General features: G+C 38.4%; 2 protein-coding genes across 5 annotated transcripts; one reads left to right on the top strand and one right to left on the bottom strand.

Moving 5' to 3' along the window:
• The first annotated feature begins 3,296 nt into the window (after positions 1 to 3,296).
• On the top strand, positions 3,297 to 11,945 carry LOC123871151. 4 transcript variants are annotated; one of them, XM_045914774.1, is made up of 20 exons: positions 3,297 to 3,414; positions 4,039 to 4,130; positions 4,675 to 4,951; positions 5,041 to 5,092; positions 5,180 to 5,213; positions 5,403 to 5,466; positions 5,549 to 5,618; positions 6,004 to 6,037; positions 6,737 to 6,812; positions 7,261 to 7,313; positions 7,622 to 7,688; positions 7,812 to 7,867; positions 8,330 to 8,393; positions 9,040 to 9,095; positions 9,530 to 9,593; positions 10,213 to 10,248; positions 10,329 to 10,361; positions 10,656 to 10,736; positions 11,114 to 11,184; positions 11,654 to 11,945. In XM_045914774.1, the coding sequence occupies exons 1-20, from the start codon at positions 3,410 to 3,412 to the stop codon at positions 11,740 to 11,742; spliced, it is 1,374 nt and encodes a 457-aa protein (XP_045770730.1). In that variant the 5' UTR covers positions 3,297 to 3,409; the 3' UTR covers positions 11,743 to 11,945. The 4 variants fall into 4 exon arrangements, with proteins under 4 accessions (XP_045770730.1, XP_045770729.1, XP_045770728.1 ...); XM_045914773.1 differs by having other exon boundaries at positions 4,675 to 4,963; positions 7,815 to 7,867; XM_045914772.1 differs by having other exon boundaries at positions 4,675 to 4,963.
• Positions 11,946 to 12,261: 316 nt separating this feature from the next.
• Positions 12,262 to 19,620, bottom strand: LOC123871150 (leucine-rich repeat neuronal protein 3-like). Its single transcript, XM_045914771.1, has 10 exons — positions 19,445 to 19,620; positions 18,027 to 18,095; positions 17,450 to 17,587; positions 17,029 to 17,246; positions 16,523 to 16,720; positions 15,558 to 15,757; positions 15,096 to 15,303; positions 14,156 to 14,337; positions 13,343 to 13,476; positions 12,262 to 12,503 (listed from the first exon to the last, which is right to left on the bottom strand). The coding sequence occupies exons 2-10, from the start codon at positions 18,088 to 18,090 to the stop codon at positions 12,361 to 12,363; spliced, it is 1,485 nt and encodes a 494-aa protein (XP_045770727.1). The 5' UTR covers positions 18,091 to 18,095; positions 19,445 to 19,620; the 3' UTR covers positions 12,262 to 12,360.
• Between the last annotated feature and the right edge of the window lie 287 nt (positions 19,621 to 19,907).

Raw genomic sequence — 19,907 nt, 5'->3', positions numbered from 1 at the left:
TTACAAGTGTAAATTAAAAAATTTCAACACCCCCGACAAATCATTTTCAAATAAATAATTATGTATATCTAGGCAACGTCCATCTTGACAGCTTGACATTTGTCAATTGACACTTGAATATTATGAACCTAAGGGTTATCTAACCTTCTTTTCTACAAGAAAACTAGAAAATAGCTGATAACTTTTAAACGGCTGAACGAATTTTTTTGGATTATAGCTAAGAACACTCTCGATCAAGCCACCTTTCAAACAAAAAAAAGTAAATTAAAATCGGTTCAGTCGTTTAGGCGCTACGATGCCACAGACAGATACACAGATACACAGATACACAGATACACAGATACACAGATACACAGATACACAGATACACAGACACACAGATACACAGATACACACGTCAAACTTATAACACCCCTCTTTTTTGGTCGGGGGTTAAAAAACAAGATAGGAAAATGCTATCCTTTTTACAATGTTCCCTGCGGATAAGGATAGCATTCTTTTTAGACCTATCAGTTGAGTTAGAGATTGTGTACGATCGAATTAGCAGCTATGCCTCCAATCCGGTCCTAGACAAATCTCTAACTAACAGATCGAAGGGCTAGCCCGCACTGCGAAAAGCTTTGTTTTGAACGCAATTTTGTAACACGTGAAATCTCGAGATTGCAATCTCGACCTGTCGCGTACTATACTTTTAATATGATAATTTTGACACTTATAGCAAGCAAATATGGCAAGTTTTTTTCAAAATTTACGCACTATACACGCATTTTTTTTTTGATAAATTAAACGAGTTGTGGTGCAATATTTTCTTGCTATATTCCGCAGTGCAAACTTACCCTGAGTCCCATGCTATTCAAGTAATATTTTGTACTTACTTGACCAAACCTGGGCTCAAAGTGACTTTTTTCGGAAACAGAACAAAATAGAAACTTATCGCAAACTGTAGTATTAAGTCAAATGTTTATAATATCACAGAGAGTGATAAAAATGATAAATAAACCATAAGAACTAGTATTAAAAGGTATTTGGGGCCAGTATTTTTTTGAAATTACTTTACAAGTATTGTATCGAATGAAATAAGCAAAACGTGTTAAAAATTGAAAAGAAACTATAAAATGTTGATCTCAAATTGGATATTCCTTTCTCTTTATAAATTGATCTCAATTGAATATTTATTTTTACTATTCAAATAATATAAATTATGTATTTACTTATCAGGAAAAGGTATTGAAGGCTAAGCTGCAATTATATTTGTGGATTGTGGTGTGTAGTGACGCGACAGGAAAGACCATTTTATGGATACAGAACACATTGGCCCAATGCGTTCGGCCAGTGACGGCCAATGTAAACGCTTCGAATTTAGCCAAGATCCTTTGATTTTTATCTTCTTCTGCTTGGTCATATTCGTAACTGAGAGTTTCGCTTTATTTCGACATTTAACTACAGAGCGATCCTCGATTCTTATTACCAAGATTTGTGTTGGAATAATTATGGTGTTTTTGCGCGCTGATGTTCAAGGCTTGCTCCGATTGGTCAATCGTCGCAACACACCACAACACGTTAATATGTGTGAGCCTTAATAATCCGTTTATGACTTTTTAAATAACAATCTTTACCTACTTATAATATTAAATAGTACCTATAAAAACAAAAGTATAAAAAAAAAAATCTTGTTCATAAAATTATACAATCTTCAAAAACTTTTTCTCAATTAACATGATGCTAATAAAGTTGCCTTAGTAGTGAGTAAGTTTAAAGAATCCTGTAGATTTTAAGTAGATTAAAATTACCCAGCATTTTGCCGGCCAGTAAAAAAAAAATTTTTTTTTATATTACATTATAAGATTCCTATTTACGTGTTTTGCACTTTTTAATGAGATAATAATCATGTGGACGTCAAAACTATAAAAATCAATATTTTATTCAGTAGGTACTTAATTTATTTTTTATGAAATTAAATTAAATACCTAATCTTTTTAGTTTTTTTTTGTGAATTTAACTTATTGTGAATATAACGAAATTACTGGAACACGAAAGCATTACAGTTTGTATTTGCAGGCGTTTTTTGTAGTTTTGACCGTCCTTAACTTTTAATACGTGAAAAAAGACAATAAAACATAATTTGTACTACCATACAAATCTCAATAAAATGTTCTTTTTCCTAATAAATGTGGTTTTATTTCTTTTATTAACGTTTGAGTTTAATGTTTATTAAAAGGTATGCATACACAGAAACGACTCGCAAGTCCGGCAGGAAGACTCCGCGGATTTGATGCGATGTCTTGCCAACGACATCACTGGACGACACCACCTCTGACTATAATTATTTTTTGTTACGTAGAATCGCACTAGTCGGCGGTCGGTGGTGTGGTTACCAAGATATAATTGTAAACAACACTCGGTGTCGTCTAGTGATGTCGTTGACAAGACATGATCGAATCGGGGCATTGTGTCGTACACATTATTAATATTGAAAAATGTTGCGGCATTGACAGCTCCTGCTCGTTCTGATCTGTCAGTCTTGCGTTTCTTCTGTTTGTGCGTTGTTCTTGTGTTTGTAGCCCGAGACATATCCGAGATCTATAGTGCGATTTTGCTCAGACTACAGATAAGACGAGTGTAACGTGAACTGGAACGTCGTCGCGTAACTTCACCGCTCTCGTTCTGACAGGTCTATGCCTGTCAACTACTGTCTATGGCTAAGTTAACACTCAACGTGCCAACGTAGCGATATTCTCTTTGCAACGTACATTGTTTTCTAATTTTTGTGTATCGGTCTCTCTGTGTGTCTATGCGCTCTTTACAAAGGTGTGTTGAAAGGCGCATTTGGAACCCTAGTCCCTTTTAAGTTTATAAATCAACTTACACGAGTAAAAAATGGAAGAATCGAAGTACAGAATCCAATGCTCTATATAGAACTATTCTAAGATGAGCTTAGTACTAGTCCTATGGAATTAGAAATACAATTATTGAGTACCTATTGGAACTTCCTAATTCCATGGCCACAGTGGCACAGTTCACGACAGCTAGGGAACTTCTAACAAAAGGTAGGGGCTTGACGTCACTGACTGGCGTCAAACGTTAGTACATTTGACGGAGGTAGCCCTAAAGTAGCCCTATTTCTTGATTTTATGACACCATTGCCTAATATTTGCCATACCGTCGATTCAGGATCAAACCCTCACTGGTGGTACTCATACGTAAATGGAGGTTGCATAGCTTCATAAACTTCACTACAAATCAAATAAGAAAACTCTCTATGAAAGAAAATTCATAAATTATTGTCAGTGAACATGTCAAATTAGCAAGTAACAAAACATTGGTCCTAGTAACAAAAAAATCTAAAAAAAAACAAATAATTAAAAAATGTAGTAAAAAGTATAATAAAAACCATTAAAGTACATATAAAATGGCGTAAGTAGCTCTTTTGATTTTTGAGTAGTAGGTCAACTATAAAAAAGTAATGACCTAACCCCTAACCGGATTCAAATGTTAAAACCGTTCTTCACTCACAACTTCGTTAAGGTGCATTTATATATATTCGCATGAAGGCTGCGAAAAGTTGTGGGCCGAGACGCGCATGTCCATGTTGTACATGGACGAGACGACCATGTTGTAGGTACATGGTCACAATCGTCTCTGGACTCTGGTTTCGCATAGTGGAGAGATTATGAGCTTCATGTCGAGTCGCACTAGGTAACAGCAACGTACCGTAATTTCGAATATATAAATGTACGACGACATCAAAAGAGTCGCATGGAGCCGTTGGATTCAGGCAGCGCAATACCGTGGCTTGGACCCCTACGAGAAACCCAAGTCCAACCATCGATGTCTATGGTTGGTAATAATAAAGCCCGGCGGCTTTGGTGAATAGAGCACTTTACTGAACAACGGCCGACGCATGTCATAAACGAATTGTCGGGTGTTGTAACTTATAAATCATGGCCCATAATTCGGATGGAGTGCATATCATAAACATGTCGGGTGGCATGTTGTAATTATGTGTTTCCACTAACTTTCTGTTTCGTCACAACTTAGTTGCAAGGTGTGCGAACATTGTAACACTGCCGTGAACCGGGACGAGGCGATATTGCAAGGATATAGCTACCACGCTAGATGTCTTAAGTGCTGTGAGTTTTATCTTAATTTTTTTAAACAATAATATCCATCCATACTAATGTGTAATATAAATCCGAAAGTGTGTCTGTCTGTCTGTCTGTCTGTCTGCTATGTTTTCACGGCTCAACCGCTGAACCGATTTTAATGAAATTTGGTACAGACTTGGCGTACATCCCGGGAAATGACATAGGCTACTTTTATCCCGGAAAATCGAAGAGTTCCTACAGGATTAAAAAAACCGAAATCCACGCGGTTGAAGCCGTGGGCATCCTCTAGTTCCTAATATGTTCTCTTCAATTGGTATGGACTGTTGTCACCTGTAACAAAACATTCGAGGGTTTGACGTGACTGGCAGGCGTCAAATGTTCCTATACATTTGACGCTAGGTAGCCTCTGAAACTCCATTTTTTTTACTTCACGACACCCGTAGCCTAATATTTGACATATCGTCGATTCAGGATCAAACCGAGATTTCCTTCACTCTGAGTTCCCTTTGCTGTTGTTTACTACTCGAACTTCATTTGTCGATAAGCAAAGGTGCGATGTTCATTCCAGACGTCTGCAGCGAGACCAACCTGCAAAACGCTGATACATTCAAAGGCGTTATATTTTGCTACGGCTGCTCCAACCGCATCTTCCAAGGATGCTCCACAGCACGTAGGGCCAAGATGAGGCGGTCCAAAAGACCTGCATATACAGCGTATAAGGAAAGAGAAAAGCGCAGACAGGAGCGGGGTTATAACAAGTATGCTAATCGGGTTTTGGAGCGTGCCAGATTGACCGCGATGGACAGTCGAAGCTTTTCGGGGCAATCCAATGAACATAAAGCTAGGTTAGTTCGTAAATGAGTATTGTTGGAAAGAAGGATGTACTAAGATGCTACCTACTTACCTATAAATAATAATATTTTTCATTTTCTAGTACTGCACCATCAACAGTAGCAACGGCGCTAACAAGTTACACATACCGAATGGTATGATTTCTTTTTATTCTCAATCTTGTGATAAATTAGTTACCTAAGTAGTAAATTACATAGCTTACGTTATGATTTATTTTTCAGCCGAAATCCTGCAAATTAGAAAAAGATAGCGTAGGTAAGCTTATTATTGTTTTATTGATACAGAATTAGGTAATAGGTACAACGCTCCGTTCTGCTATTCTGTCTGTCCGAAAAAGAATTTTTGAAAATCTTTGAATGAGGTACTTAGATACCTAGCTACTTTTGAAGTGTTTTGATATACTTAATATGAAATTAATTTGAATGGAGACTGAATGTTTTACAGAAATAGGTACAACAACGACAGTCACCAAAGAATTACTGAAACATATCCATTCACCTACAGACATGTAAGTAAAAATGATTATCCACTTTAAGTTACAAAAAAAGTATTTTTTATTAGGGGTATCTAAGTTAAATGTTATTTTACAGTGAGAGCAAAACAGCTACACCGGCGAAGCCGCGAAAAAAAAGGAAAAACGAAGTAAAAAAGAATTATTATGTTTGTATTTTCGATATTTTACTTACTTAAAAATAATCTATTTAAGTACCTACCTATAATTTAAGAAAATTTTATAGCGGTTTAATGCCTAATCGGAAAATATGATCCGAAGGATTTTCTGCTGGGAGCCTACCTTGTTGAATTTGTAAATCAGCAATTTTTAGTGAGAATTTAAGTTTCAAAATTGTGCCGTGTAAATATAATGGTGCCTCTCGTATAGTACGAACGTAAATGCACTTGTAAGCGAGCGCAAAATGCAATGAAAAACAGCTATCTATACACATTGTGAATTATGAATTATGTTGTTTTTTACCCTCTACGCCGAAAATACTTAGTAATCTCATTACCACGGTCCTACAAAAAATTAACCTGTTTTTTTTTTCAGAAAAACAACCATTGTAGTGATTTAAGAGTTGCAGGTATTTTTGGTTAATTTAGCCGACCATACGAGTACATGTAGCACGCCACTCCACCCGACACAACGCTATGCGGAGTTAATGTGAGATAAAACATTGTAGGCGGGTTTTTTTCTTTTAGTAGGTTTAGTAGTGGAAGGGCGGAAGGCCCCCATAATGTGAGATGCAGGCTATCTCTGCCAAAGAAATACAAGACGCACGCGACTGCTCCATGTGGAATTAGGTTTTTTCAAAATTCGAATTTTCCGGGATGAAAATTAATGTTGAAATCTATAGGTACCCTTTGACTTTTCTCAGACTTCAGACACAGTTAAAACGACATAACGTCATACCGCTGCCATGCGTCTGTTTCGATTTAACTGAAACTTAAGTCTAAGCAAAGTTAAAGTGCGCTCTATAGATTTACACCTGAGTCTTGCCTTCCTCTATACATCCCCGGGATATAAGCTGTTTCTGTACCACATTTCGTTAAAACTTTACTGGAAAACGCTAGCAGAAAGATACACACTTTCATATTTAATAATATTAAAACTAGGTATGGATTAAGCTATTATTGTTCCTTGATGTTTACTATATTGTTTAGACACGCCATGGATGATGTGGAGTGGGGTGGGGTGTGGTGTTGCATGTGTTTCTGGCAGTACCTATTTATAGCTCATAAGAAATCGCTCACAGAGGATTAATTGATCACAAATGTTGTAGAGCTCGGTGCATCCACGGAGATAGCCCACGTGGCTTTGAGAAAGCGTTCTGAAATCCCTATCATCATTAAATCTGAGTACGTTGAATTAAAAAGCAATACTTAAAACGTAGTACCTAAGTTGCTATGTCAAGTTAGTCCACCATACCATGCTCTATCTCGTATAGAGTGGGAGTAGAACTCGTGGGTTGTGGATGATATAGAAATAAATATTTGCGTAGTCTAATCCACTCCTTGAGTGGAGACTGCGTTAAAAGCAAGCGTAGTGTGGGACGCCCCCCAGCAAAATGGACTGACGATATAAAGCGATTGGCGGGAAGCGGCTGGATGGGGAAGGCTGAGGACCGGATGTGGTGGCGCTTTTTGGGAAGGCCTATGTCCAACAGTGGACGTTCACAGGCTGATGATGATTACGATAATGTAATACAACATTTTAACTCTTAAAATATGTAGAGACAACTATTTTATTATTATTATAATTAACCATTTAAGTCAATATGACTTAATTAATGTTCCTTATTTCAAGGATTAACTCAAAGCGTACAGCAAGTGAAACAACACAAAACTTATCTAACTCAGGTGAGTTCACACTATCATTGTTATGTTTTTACTTCAAATATTTTCAAATTTAGTCTTGGCTAGAAAATAAATATTTCGATTCACATAAATTTTTAATAATAAAACTGTTTACTCCATAAATGAAGTCTTATAATCCCCTACTAGGTACCTGCTTATATGTATATTGCTAAGTGCTAACCGTACTTTTGAAATGGCAGCTAACAGATAAAGCGAATATGGCGCTCCCATTGTTACTTTACGAGTACACGAATTAGATTGGATTAGGTATGTATACATGTAATTTTTAAACAGCATGTAATTTTTTTCAGATATCTCAGGTGAAGGCGATTCAAGACGTACGCATTATTCTGAATGCTCATCAGATTTAACAGATTCGTAAGTTTTCGTTATGAATTCAACTTATTACCGGTAGATAGATATTAAGTACCTAAGTACTTAAGTAGGTATAGATACGTTGGCACCTTGACCCAGCCTTAAATATCCATTGTTGTTTTTTAGCAGCCACGGGATGAGTCGCACCATTGCAAGTATGATAAAGCTACCTTATAAAAGTTGTAAGTAATTGAACTATTAACATCTCTTTTATTGACACGGAATTATCGATTGTACTTACGTTTTTTGAGCGAGAACATAGTCGATAGCTAGTCGCGTCTTCCTCGGCGGTGGAACAAGTGCCTTAAAAGCTCAGCTGCATGACAAGCGGTTAAACTTATGTCACGATTAAACACTGACCACCAATACAAAGCACAAATCATTATTACTCATATTCATATATTACTAGAGAATGCCCGCGACTTCATCCGTGTGGATTTAGGTTTTTAAAGATCCCGTGGGAACTCTTTGATTTTCCGGGATATGCCTACTCTATAACAAATTTCGTCAGAATCGGTTAAACTGTTGGGCTGTGAAAAGGTAGCAGACAGACAGACAGACACACTTTCGCATTTATAATATTAGTATGGATTATTCATACCTCAATAAAAGTACCAATAAAGTAATTTATTATTCACTTGCAGTCAAAAGAAACATTTTAGACCGCAGTTCGCTGATCAGCGTTATTATGAGCAGCAGGGAGCCTGAGTGAGTCTATCTTTATTCATCGGCTGATAATAGCGGAGAAAGCAGACCATTCAAAAAAATCTTGTGTGTAGCTTAATTTTTCATTACTAGCTGTTGCCCACGACTTCGTCTGCGTCCGTCGTTTTCCGTGGATTTTCCCACAAAAATCTTTTATACAAACCTTGTCCTAATAATTACAGGCACTACAAAAACAGAATTTTATCCAATTTGGTGCAGTCGTACTGAAGTTACGCGCGTACATGCAGGTTTCCTCACAATGTTTTTCCTTCCCCGTTACAAGCGAGTGATAATTGCTTACTGTGCGTCCACACACTGCTCTATCCGCGCAATTAATCGCGACACCGCTGTACTAGGTCGCTTGCCTTTGCAACGACGTCGAAACTGTGGCAGCGTGCGCGCTATTGCATACTTCCGACAAAATAGGGAGCGATGGGCATGAACGAGGAACACGCGAGTAACGCGGCCACAATACGTCTCTTCCTCCGTTCCTCGCTCCTTCCCATGCCACACGGGCAGTGTGTGGACGGGGGTTAAAACGCACATGGCCTAAACCCTTCTCATTCTGAGGAGATACCCGTGCTTAATGGACCGGTGATGGATAAATTGATGATGATGAGTATGATCTACTTAGCTGTTGTATTTTCAGTTGCATTCTCCATAAATTCAGGACACTTTTCCAGCATGAAATCACAGAACACCAACGTAAGTTTGAGAAATTATTAAGATATTAGGCACCTACTAGCTGATGCCCGTGACTTCGTCCGCGTGGATTAAGGTTTTTGAAATCCCGTGGGAACTCTTTGATTTTCCAGGATCAAAAGTAGCCTATGTCCACGTCGATCCGTTGCTCCATTGCGAAGTGATTGAAGGACAAACCAACAAACCAGCAAAATAACACACTTTCGCATTTATAATATGGGTAGTGTTTTAAGTGAAGCTTTGAAGTATAATCGAGATTGCATTCAGCTAACCGTAGCCAAATAATTTGTTCCTATTATTAATTTTTTAAGTTACCCGTGGCCGTGATAAAATTTCCCTTACTAAAAACCTATCTATAGTTACATACCTACTTATATTACGGAAAATATAAAAACTAAAAAAATCGGTCTATTTCTAATATAGAAAATTTGTTGCAGGAAGAGGTTTGAAAAGGCTGTTTTCAACAATAAACCGCAGAAAAGAACAATACAAATTAGGATGGTAAATATTTAGTTAACTTCCAAACCTTACCCAAAGATATTATAAAAATCCAGATAGGCAAGTGTGCCTTGTATGGTGACACATCTATGCGTAGCGATACAGAATACATGGACATTGGTGCAGGGTTTGACACCTTCGAACGTGCTTCAAAAAAACCGGCCAAGTGCGAGTCAGATTCGCGCACTGAGGGTCCCGTACTTGGATATTTTTTCCAACATTTTGCACGATAAATCAAAAACTACTATGCATAAAAATAAATAAAAATCTGTTTTAGAATGTACAGGTTAGTTATCTTACTTTGAAAATTGAAACACATTTTAATTTTTTTTTAAATGATGTAACCACAAATTCGCGGTTTTCAGATTTATTCCTGTATTTGTGCTATAAGACCTACCTACCTACCTGCCAAATTTCATGATTCTAGGACAACGGGAAGTACCCTATAGTTTTCTTGATAGACAGACAGACAACAAAGTGATCCTATAAGGGTTCCGTTTTTCCTTTTGAGGTACGGAACCCTAAAAATGGCGTCCCGTTAGTATACCAGGGTTGATATTATTACCTAACCATTTTTTTCTGTATTTGATTTTGTTGGTATTTATTTTAAACGATTTTTCAGGCTTGACGTGATGAGTCGAATTCCGGAAGATGAAAGGTACAACTTAATAGTTTCCAAATTAAAATTGCGTACCCATCACCCCATTTTAATTTCAAAAACAAAGTTTATCTTTGCAGGATACCTGATAAGATAAAGAAACGGGAAAAGAGGTTCGTTTACTGGCATCTGAAGGAGTTTTTAAAAAATAAAGTCCTACCTACTTACTTACTTAATTTGCTTACAATCTTTTACTGGCTTACATTAATGATCTGAAAAAGCCTTCAACTCCACTCTGCATTATTTAGGTGTCTTAACACCTATTATTGCAGAGTGGGGTCGAAGGCTTTTTCAGATAACTGAAACTCAGCACGCATTCTATCCGCTTTTTTGGCCTGCGTTTTGGTATTTATTCTTGACAGGGGAGACATTGAACCGATTTTGATACAACTCACCATTTTTTTTAGATGCAGACATTTTAAACAGTCTCACAGTTACCGATGTATGCGCTCACAAGTGATGAGGCTGGCGGGTCCTACGAGAAGCGAGTAAGCATCATTGACTATACAGGAGTAGGTACAACACAGACAAGTTCCCTAGGACGGGGGTCCCGCCATTTCATGTTGTGTTATACGTATGTATGTAATATGTATGTATGTATGTATGCCTGTATGTATAGCAGCCAGCATGTGACGCCACTGCTCTGTTATATTAAAATCGATTTTCTCTGTAGATAAATCTAAAAGTCATAAAAAGTAGATAGGTAGGTATTATTTGCAGACATAAGCTATGCACTACATGATTGGATTCAGATGCTCTGGCTTCATATTCTGGCACCCTATTTGTTTCTCTTCTTCTTTCTTGAGGTCTTTTATTTCTAATATTAAGATTAAGTAAATAGGTAACCTATTTCTTAACTTTTCAGACTTGCAGTTCTTCGTAAGAAATTGAAAAATGCTTTGTGTTTCAATTTATGTAAAGGTCTTCGTGACTATAGTAAGTATTTTTTTTAATGTGACTCCAAAACTTTATTTTGTCAATGGAATGGAACAACCTATTAATACTTATTATACCCACCCCCTAGAGTACCAACCCCAGAGTAACCGACATAGCTCAGCTGGTTGCGAAGCTGAAGTGGCAATGGCCAGGGCGCATAGTTCGAAAAGCCGATAGACGTTAGGGTCCCAAGGTACCCAAGGTCGCCAAGAAATGGCGACCCCGCACCTGAAAGCGCAGCGTTGGTAGACCCCTCACTAGGTGGACAGACGACATCAAACGAGTCGCGGGGAGCCGCTGGATTCAGGCGGCGCAGGGCCATGGTGTAGAAGTCCCTAAAAGAGACATATGTCCAGCAATGGACGTTTATAGATGATTAACCTACCCTACTTTTACTACAAAACGTTTTAAGCGATCAGTTTATCCCTCTACAATTGAACTGTAGAGACTAATAAGTACCTTCTTTCAGACAATCAGTACGCCGACATACTGACATCAGTAGCCTGTGAACAGAGCCGCAAAGCACCTGGTCCAGTAAGATTATGTAGCGATACGTAGGCGTAGTAACATCTAACCAATTGATAGTAGGTACAAGCACTATGTTGATAATACTGACTGGATAAAGCCAACAAAAGCTTAATAAGCCTGTGAAAATAATTCGTACCAATTCCGACCTAAGAATTATATTGAAAAGTGTAATTTCGAAAAAAATATGCGGAAACGTTTTATTGTTAAGGATTATGCTATAAATAAAAATTTACTTTCTCTGTTATTAGATTGTTTCATCAAGCTTCTTCCCTTATATTACTCTATTGAATTTCTTAGGTTTTTAAGACCTAAAAGAGATTCAAGCGCCAGGAAATGGCAATCGTAGTGGTTAAGATGGACAGAATAGAATAGAATACTTAGATTTTTATTCAAGTAGACTTTTACAAGTGTTTTTGAATCGTCAAAATGATTTACCACTGGTTGGTTAGGAATGCCATTCCTACCGGCAAGAACCAGCAAGAAACTCGGCGGTTGCTCTTATCGACTAATATTAGATAGAGCAAACGTAGAAGGAAATAACACAAAAGAAACATTTTCACAAACTTTATTTTACAAATAAATTACAACCTAAGTACACTTATTAGTTATTACATAAATTAGTTGTATAATATAGACAATAATAATTATCTATATATAATTGTCGGTGCTGGGCGCGCGTTTGTAGAAGGCGCGGGACACGTCGACGGGGCCGCGCAGCCCCAGCCACGCGAAGTAGCCATGGCGCCACAGCAGCATCAGGGTGAACATGATCGGCACCGCCAACAGGACGCCTAGGGAAAAGATTGAAAATTAAAACCAAAACAAAAATCTGACTAAAGCCGAGGAGATGTCTACTTCTTCCTGCGTCGTTCCCTCAATTTTGAGGGTGCCTATCAGAATGACCACATTGCAAAATGACGATATCGCCATAACGTCTTGATATTCGAACGCCATAACTACTAAATAGACTGAACGCTAAATGCGATAGAAGCAAAACGTCTGGATGTTAAAATGTCTTAATTCACAAGTGTAAATTAAAAATTTATAATACCCCCGACAAGTGAAGGTTACAGTAACTAGAAAAGACCTGATAACTTTCAAACGGCTGAACTGATTTTCTTGGACTACTCCGCGCCTACTATCTAAAGTATCTGAGTTTTCCAAAACATCATTTTCAAATAAATAATTATGTATTTAGGCAACGTCCATCTTGACAGCTCGACATTTGTCAATTGACATAATATTAAGAACCTAACGGTTATCTAACCTTCTTTTCTACAAGAAAACTAGAAAAGAGCTGATAACTCTTAAACGGCTGAACCATTTTTTTTGGATTATAGCTAAGAACACTCTCGATCAAGCCACCTTTCAAACAAAAAAAAGTAAATTTAAATCGGTTCATTCGTTTAGGCGCTACGATGCCACAGACAGATACACAGATACACAGACACACAGATACACAGATACACACGTCAAACTTATAACACCCCTCTTTTTGGGTCGGGGGTTAAAAATCATTAGAGCGTTAACTGCAGCTTCATACGTCAGTTTGACGTAATCGTCGCAAGGTGCAAACTTGGCTTGACCGAGTAGTAGGTAAGGCTTTAGCTAGCTTAGTGATGCTGCTTACCAATAAGTGTTCCGAGCAGTATAGCCCCATCCTTCTCAGGCCTGTTGCCGTACTTGTCGACACAGCGCATCGTGCGGTGGATGTCGTGCAAATGTTTCATCGTGTAACCTTTCATCTCTATTGGCTCCGCACATCTGCAAAGTAAAAGTTAAACTACTATTGGTGGCATGTAAAAAGAGCTGCTGGTCGATTGAGTAAAAGATACGTGAATCATTGCGATAATCTCTGAATTTATGGTACTCACTCTTGCTTCGGCAAAATATTCCAGCAAATAGTGAATGTCGGTCAATCATCGGTTATTGCGATTACTGAAGCTGTCAAAATACGGTGGTAGACCCCAGGACGACAGCAGAAAGGATGTGTCTATGGTTGGGTAAATGTGTTGTACTATCGTTTCCTTCAGCGCGGAAGCAGCGGATGAACCAATAACCCAGCAGGAAATACCCGCCACCATCACGCTTCACTTAGGAAGTGTTTCGTACTATCAAATAGATCAATAAATAAGTCACGCACTGCGCAGGTTTAGTTCAGAGTTATTTTTACTTGACGTCAACTGTTGGTAATCTTCAGTATACCTCTTCTATCGCAAGGCTTTTAAGCCTTACACTTATTGTACTTAACGAGCTCTACGAAGCGCGAAGGAAGCGAAAACCCCAAATTCGAACACCCAAAAACCAACCATTTGCCAATCCTGAATCTACGTACCTTAATTATCAATCGACTAATATGCATTTGCGCTGTGGTAACTTGGACACACTCCTCAGTTTAGTAAATCGGAAATTCAGTTACGGTACCATGATTATAACAACTTACACCATATTCTCTGACGCATTGACGACCTTGTGTTCCACGTACTCCACCAACGTACTGACCATCCACTGGGTCGAGCAGTCGCAGAGGAAAGGGTTGTTCGAGACATCGACCGCTTCCAGCAGGTCCCAGCGTGAGAGGAATCGAGAGTCGATCTCTGACAGGTTGTTGGATTGAAGGTAGAGCTGTTACGGAAAATTGAAAAAATCTGAGAATTCAACCTCATTATTTCCAAATACACTCCCTTCTACTACTAACTACTAACAGCCTTTTTGTGGAGCTCAACCCCCGACCCACGAGGGGTGTTTAAGTTTGACGTGTGTATCTGTGTATCTGTCTGTGGCATCGTAGCTCCTAAACTAATGAACCGATTTTAATTTAGTTTTTTTGTTTGAAAGGTGGCATGATCGAGAGAGTTCTTAGCTATAATCCAAGAAAATCGGTTCAGCCGTTTGAAAGTTATCAGCTCTTTTCTAGTTACTGTAACCTTCACTTGTCGGGGGTGTTACAAATTTTTAATTAACACTTGTCCTCTCATTTATTCAAATCATTCATTCAAACCATGTTTAAAAAAAAGAAACATTCTTAATTGAAAATACCGATTGAACGGCAGCAGCAACGGCTACCGGAGCTACCGGTAGTGAGGCTCCAGAGTTCCTAAACCACAACAGTTCTTAAAAGTCATCAAAACATCAGAAAGTAGAAGGAAGTTCAGGTGTGTACCTCCTCAATCAAAAGTCAGTGGAAGGTATCCTCTATAACATCAAGCTAAGCCTTAGAGTTGAGCATGTAAAGCTTGGAGTTGAAGCTCCAGATCCTGCAGACCAGCCAGCGCCCCCGCTCCAAGCGATTCAATGTTTAGACTTAAAATACAGACCACTATACACAGTATAGGTATACTAATACCTATACTTCCAAAACTTCATATAGAAAAGGAAGTTACCTCTTTAACCAAGGGCCAGTCGAAGGTCTCTCCTATATCATCAGGCCTGGCCAGAGCCTTGGGGTCGATGGTGTGAAGCTTTGGGTTGAAGCTCAAGTGCAGTCTCTGCAGGTTCTGCAGGCCGGCCAGCGCCCCCGGCCCGACGCGAGTCAGCTGCTTCATGTTGCACATATGCAGCTCTTGCAGCTTGCGGAGACGGGGGAAACCTCTACAATTTATGACCAAAACAATCAAAATTTGACTAAATTAAAATTTTATGATAAAATGCATGTTTTTCAAATTGTTTTAAATATCAACCGTTAGCTGGCAACTGGTACTATGTAAAATCAAACTTTACAGGACGAAGAAAAAAACTGAGGGTTTTCAGCTAAATAGTGTTGGAGATCAAAATTAGTGTAATGAGGTACACCGTTTTGTTCGCCAGCTCCTCAACTATTACGGATAAAATCTCAAATCACTTACGGATAATCTTCAGAGCTCCCGTCCAATTCTCTAATAGGATTCTGATTTAAGTTCAAGTAAACCAGGTTCTTCGCCTCCACCAACTCCTGGGGGACGGAAGTCAGCTTGTTGTCGCTGATGTCCAGGCGCTCCAGGTACCGGGGGGTGTGGAGGAATCTGTCCGGGATGTCTGAGAACCCACAAGATCGTAGGCGAAGGACCTGGTGGAAATAAAACCCGTTAACATCGGCTGAGTGAAAATAACAATGAGAGTAATGTGGTCAATCGTAGTCGTAGTCGGAGGGTTGCTGCTCCGGTCGAGCTCGCTCAACTTTGGCATGTGCTCGAACAGGCCAGTCTACGAAAGTGTAGATCGTACCTTTGTAGATCGTATTGGCAGACTGGATACAGCGATGGGACGCGGTCAGGTTCATAGAGTTGGCCCTCAGGTCGAGTGTGCTTATTTCTGACAGTGCTTGAACAGGTCAGTCTACTAGAATACACTACTTATAAGGAGAAACTCAGTATTCCACGTCTTAATTCAACCTCTGAATGGTTTGTGTCTCGTGGTAAATGACGACCACGACGAGTGACGACCCTTTAACATAGGACCCTGCGTCTTTGGCGAAGTGAATTGTGCTGTGTGGCACAACAAAAAGCCACTAAAATAAACAACAACAACAACATAGGACCCTAACTACATATAATAAGTACCTCCGCCACAGGTCGAGATGACAATCGGGATGGGGACGCCTCCCATATCCCCTGCGCTAACATGGTGCGGAATAGCCCGGGTTACGTGCGGGTGTACGTGGTGTCCCCCCGCCTCATACCCCGATTGCTACTTTAACCTGTCGCATACTATAGCCCACTTTGGGTCGCCCCTTCCTTACTTACCACACGATTGCCCTCTCTGGGCGCCTTCGTCAAACCACTGTATGTAATATTATCATATCCTTACCCTGTGACTAGTGTGTAGATCGTACCTTTAGCATTGGCAGACTGGATATAGCGATGGCAGTGACTTGGTCGATCGTGGTCAGAGGGTTGCCGCTCAGGTCGAGCTCACTTAACTCAGGCAAGTGCTCGAAGAGGTCCTGGTGGAGCGAGTGGAGGTCGTTGTATGCTAGGTTGAGAGTGCGCATGGAGGCAAGAGGTTCGTACTCTTCCGGTGCGTAGCGACCCTGAAGAACAAAGTAACTAGTAAGTAGAGCCTCGATAGCTCAACGGTTGAGGAGCGGACTGAATTCCGAAAGGTTGGCGGTTCAAAACCCACCCGTTGCACTATTGTCGTACCCACTCCTGCCACAAGCTTTACCCTAATTGGTGAGGAAAAGGGAGTATAAGTTTTTAATGAAAAATAAAATAAATTAAGGTAGAGGTATACATCCGTACTATCGTCATTAACGCTCTGACTAATTAGTTTTGACCTATATTTCAATTTCATTGCGTTAAATATGATATTATCAACATCATGAAACTCCTCCATTACCTCAAAAGCATGTGGACTCAGGTTGGCAGTGGTAAGCTTGTTGTGACTCAGATCTAAAACTTGCATCTGCTGCAAGTCCCTGAAGCTCGCCGTCTCTATGAGCTCGATGGAGCATCGAGACAGGTTCAGCACTTTGACCGGCAGTTCTGCTACGGCTGTGACGTTTCTGATCAAATTCTCGCTTAAGTCTATCGTTGCTGGTTTCATAGGTTTCAAATCTGAAATCAAATTAGGTTTTTTAATTTCATTAGATACAAGTTACCCCTTGACGATTCAGTCTAAGGTGCGGAAGCGGGCTAACTTGGTATGGGTTAGGTTTTATCAAACCTTGAAAAAAGCTGACTACCAGACTCAGCAATAGATACAACTAACATAATTATAAGCCAATACAACTAATTTGGTCTTACAAATAAAAACTTACTGGCCCATTCTTCCTTCTTGAAAAATTCTGCGATGCCTTGATCGAAGCAATTTACTTTATCATCTTTGCATATACATTTCCTACAAATTCCAGTCTGCTTCCATGTCGTATCATCAGATTTTGGCGCTTCTGTTGCGTCTGAAAAAGGAACTGTTAGTTACGCTACTGCATACTAGATGATGCTAGGCGTCCATTACTACTTGATTAAGTACGAGTACATTATATACATACAAAAAATATAACTAAGTAAATACTTTTTATCTGCTTTTAACTTAAAAATGGAACATTTACTTGGAAATGATAATTTTATAATAACTAATGAAAATACTGTGATCAAAACACACTCGTACTATGAGTTATGAGAAAACTAGAGTTAGTAAACATAAAGAACTGTAATAAAGACACGTAATGTACCCAGAACTGACGTTTAGTGGTCAAATCAAAGAGTGCGGTCATTGTTTAAAGGGGAACGAAATTAAAAATGATTGATGAATGATAAAAAATGATATTGATCTTCCTGTAAAAAAAGCTCCGAGAAAATAAGGGTTTGATTAAAATAATTATTGGCGTTACTTACTTTCACAGTTGATTCCGATAAAAACAAAAGCCAGAATAAAAACGAAAATGACTCGTTGCGCCATTTCCACTGAAAGAAAAATAGATAAATCAAAAATAATACCTATCTAAACTTTTCATAACTGGGTTAGGTACCTACCTACCAATAAAGGTTTAACAGATATGTTATCGCCGAAATTCTTATCCTGTTAAAACCATTTATGACTGAAAATAGACAGAACTAGTTTTGCCGAACGACGTTGGTCAATAGTAGTTTTGGCTGAAAAAATATTAGTTAAAAGCTGGGAATAACAATAATATATATTGTTATACGTAGGTTAAAAGTAAACAGATTGTAAAATATCAGTTTACAATCAAACTCAGATTTAAAACTGATTATAAATCTTAGGGTCCCGGTTCCATCATTAGGGGTAGGATAGACTGTATGAAGTGGGTGTGTTCCGATTTCGTTATTGGTCAATCTAACCATTAAATGCATTATTGAATTTAATGACGATTTATTTCAGAAAAGAGTTTCACTGAAATTGCAGTCATGACTGTTTTTAACCCCCGACCCAAAAAGAGGGGTGTTATAAGTTTGACATCTGTATCTGTGTATCTGTCTGTGGCATCGTAGCTACTAAACTAATGAACCGATCTTAATTTAGATTTTTTGTTTGAAATGTGGCTTGATCGAGAGTTTTCTTAGCTATAATCCAGGAAAATCGGTTCAGCCGTTTGAATGTTATCAGCTCTTTTCTAGTTACTATAACCTTCACTTGTTGGGGGTGTTATAAATTTTTAATTTACTCTTGTTCACTTTATTGAAAAATACCGTTTCTTAAAAACTAGTTTTGACTGTTTTCTTTAAGTTAAAAGTAGGTAGTTTTGACTGGATAATATTTTTAATGGATGTAGCAGATATATTATAGTTATAGTTTTATATCATCGTATCTTGTTTTCTGTATTCTGTTGATACCTCTTTCGGTACATTATTAAAATTATAGCTTAATTAATTACATCCATAAAACAAAGCTAATATTATTTTAGAGATCACACTTAATATTATAAAGGTGAAAGTTTGTGTGTATGTGTGTGTATGTTTGTTACTCCTTCACGCAAAAAACTACTGGACAGGTTGGGCTGAAATTTAGAATGACGATAGATTATACCCTGGATTAGCACATAGGCTACTTTTTATCCCGGAAAATCAAAGAGTTCCCACGGGATTTTAAAAAAAAAACTACATCCACGCGAACTAAGTCGCGGGCATCTGCTAGTAATTATTAATAAGAGACGTTTCGGTATAGGTATTCGCCGCTACCTCTAAGTATTTTTGCTGCGTAAATTACCTATCTAAGTAGTTATGTTACTTATACGTAGGTAGTACACATTATGTAAACACATGAAGCAATTAACTTGCTATACATTCATACTTACATAAGTATCTTAAATAGCACTACGCATTAAATATGTACGTATATTTTACACTTTTCACCACTTTTTCTTGTAACACAAATCACTTGAACACAGTGTATGAGGCAGAAAGGGAATTTTTTCCTGAATTAGGAACAAAATGGCTGACTGGCCGGTATCTTATCGTACAGTGTTTTATCTCTTGGTTTATATTGTTATCAGGGAAAGTTTGGTCTTACTGATAGCGGGCAGGGATTTATGTTATTGCAATAACGAGAAATATAATTTACTTATTATTTGCTTTGCTTAGTTTGAATAAATCTATATTATTCTAATGTTATAAATGTAAAAGTAAGTCTGTTTGTCCATCACTCTTGTTATGAGGTTGTCCATCCATTTATCCGATTTTGATGAAAAGTACAGGGATAACTTATATCTCAGAGATGTGCATAGGATAGGTACTTTTAATCTCAGAAAATCAGTTTTC

Source organism: Maniola jurtina, chromosome 13 (genome assembly GCF_905333055.1).
Source record: "Maniola jurtina chromosome 13, ilManJurt1.1, whole genome shotgun sequence".
NCBI classification, from domain to species: Eukaryota; Metazoa; Arthropoda; class Insecta; order Lepidoptera; family Nymphalidae; genus Maniola; species Maniola jurtina.
This window is presented reverse-complemented; position numbering and strand designations above follow the sequence as displayed.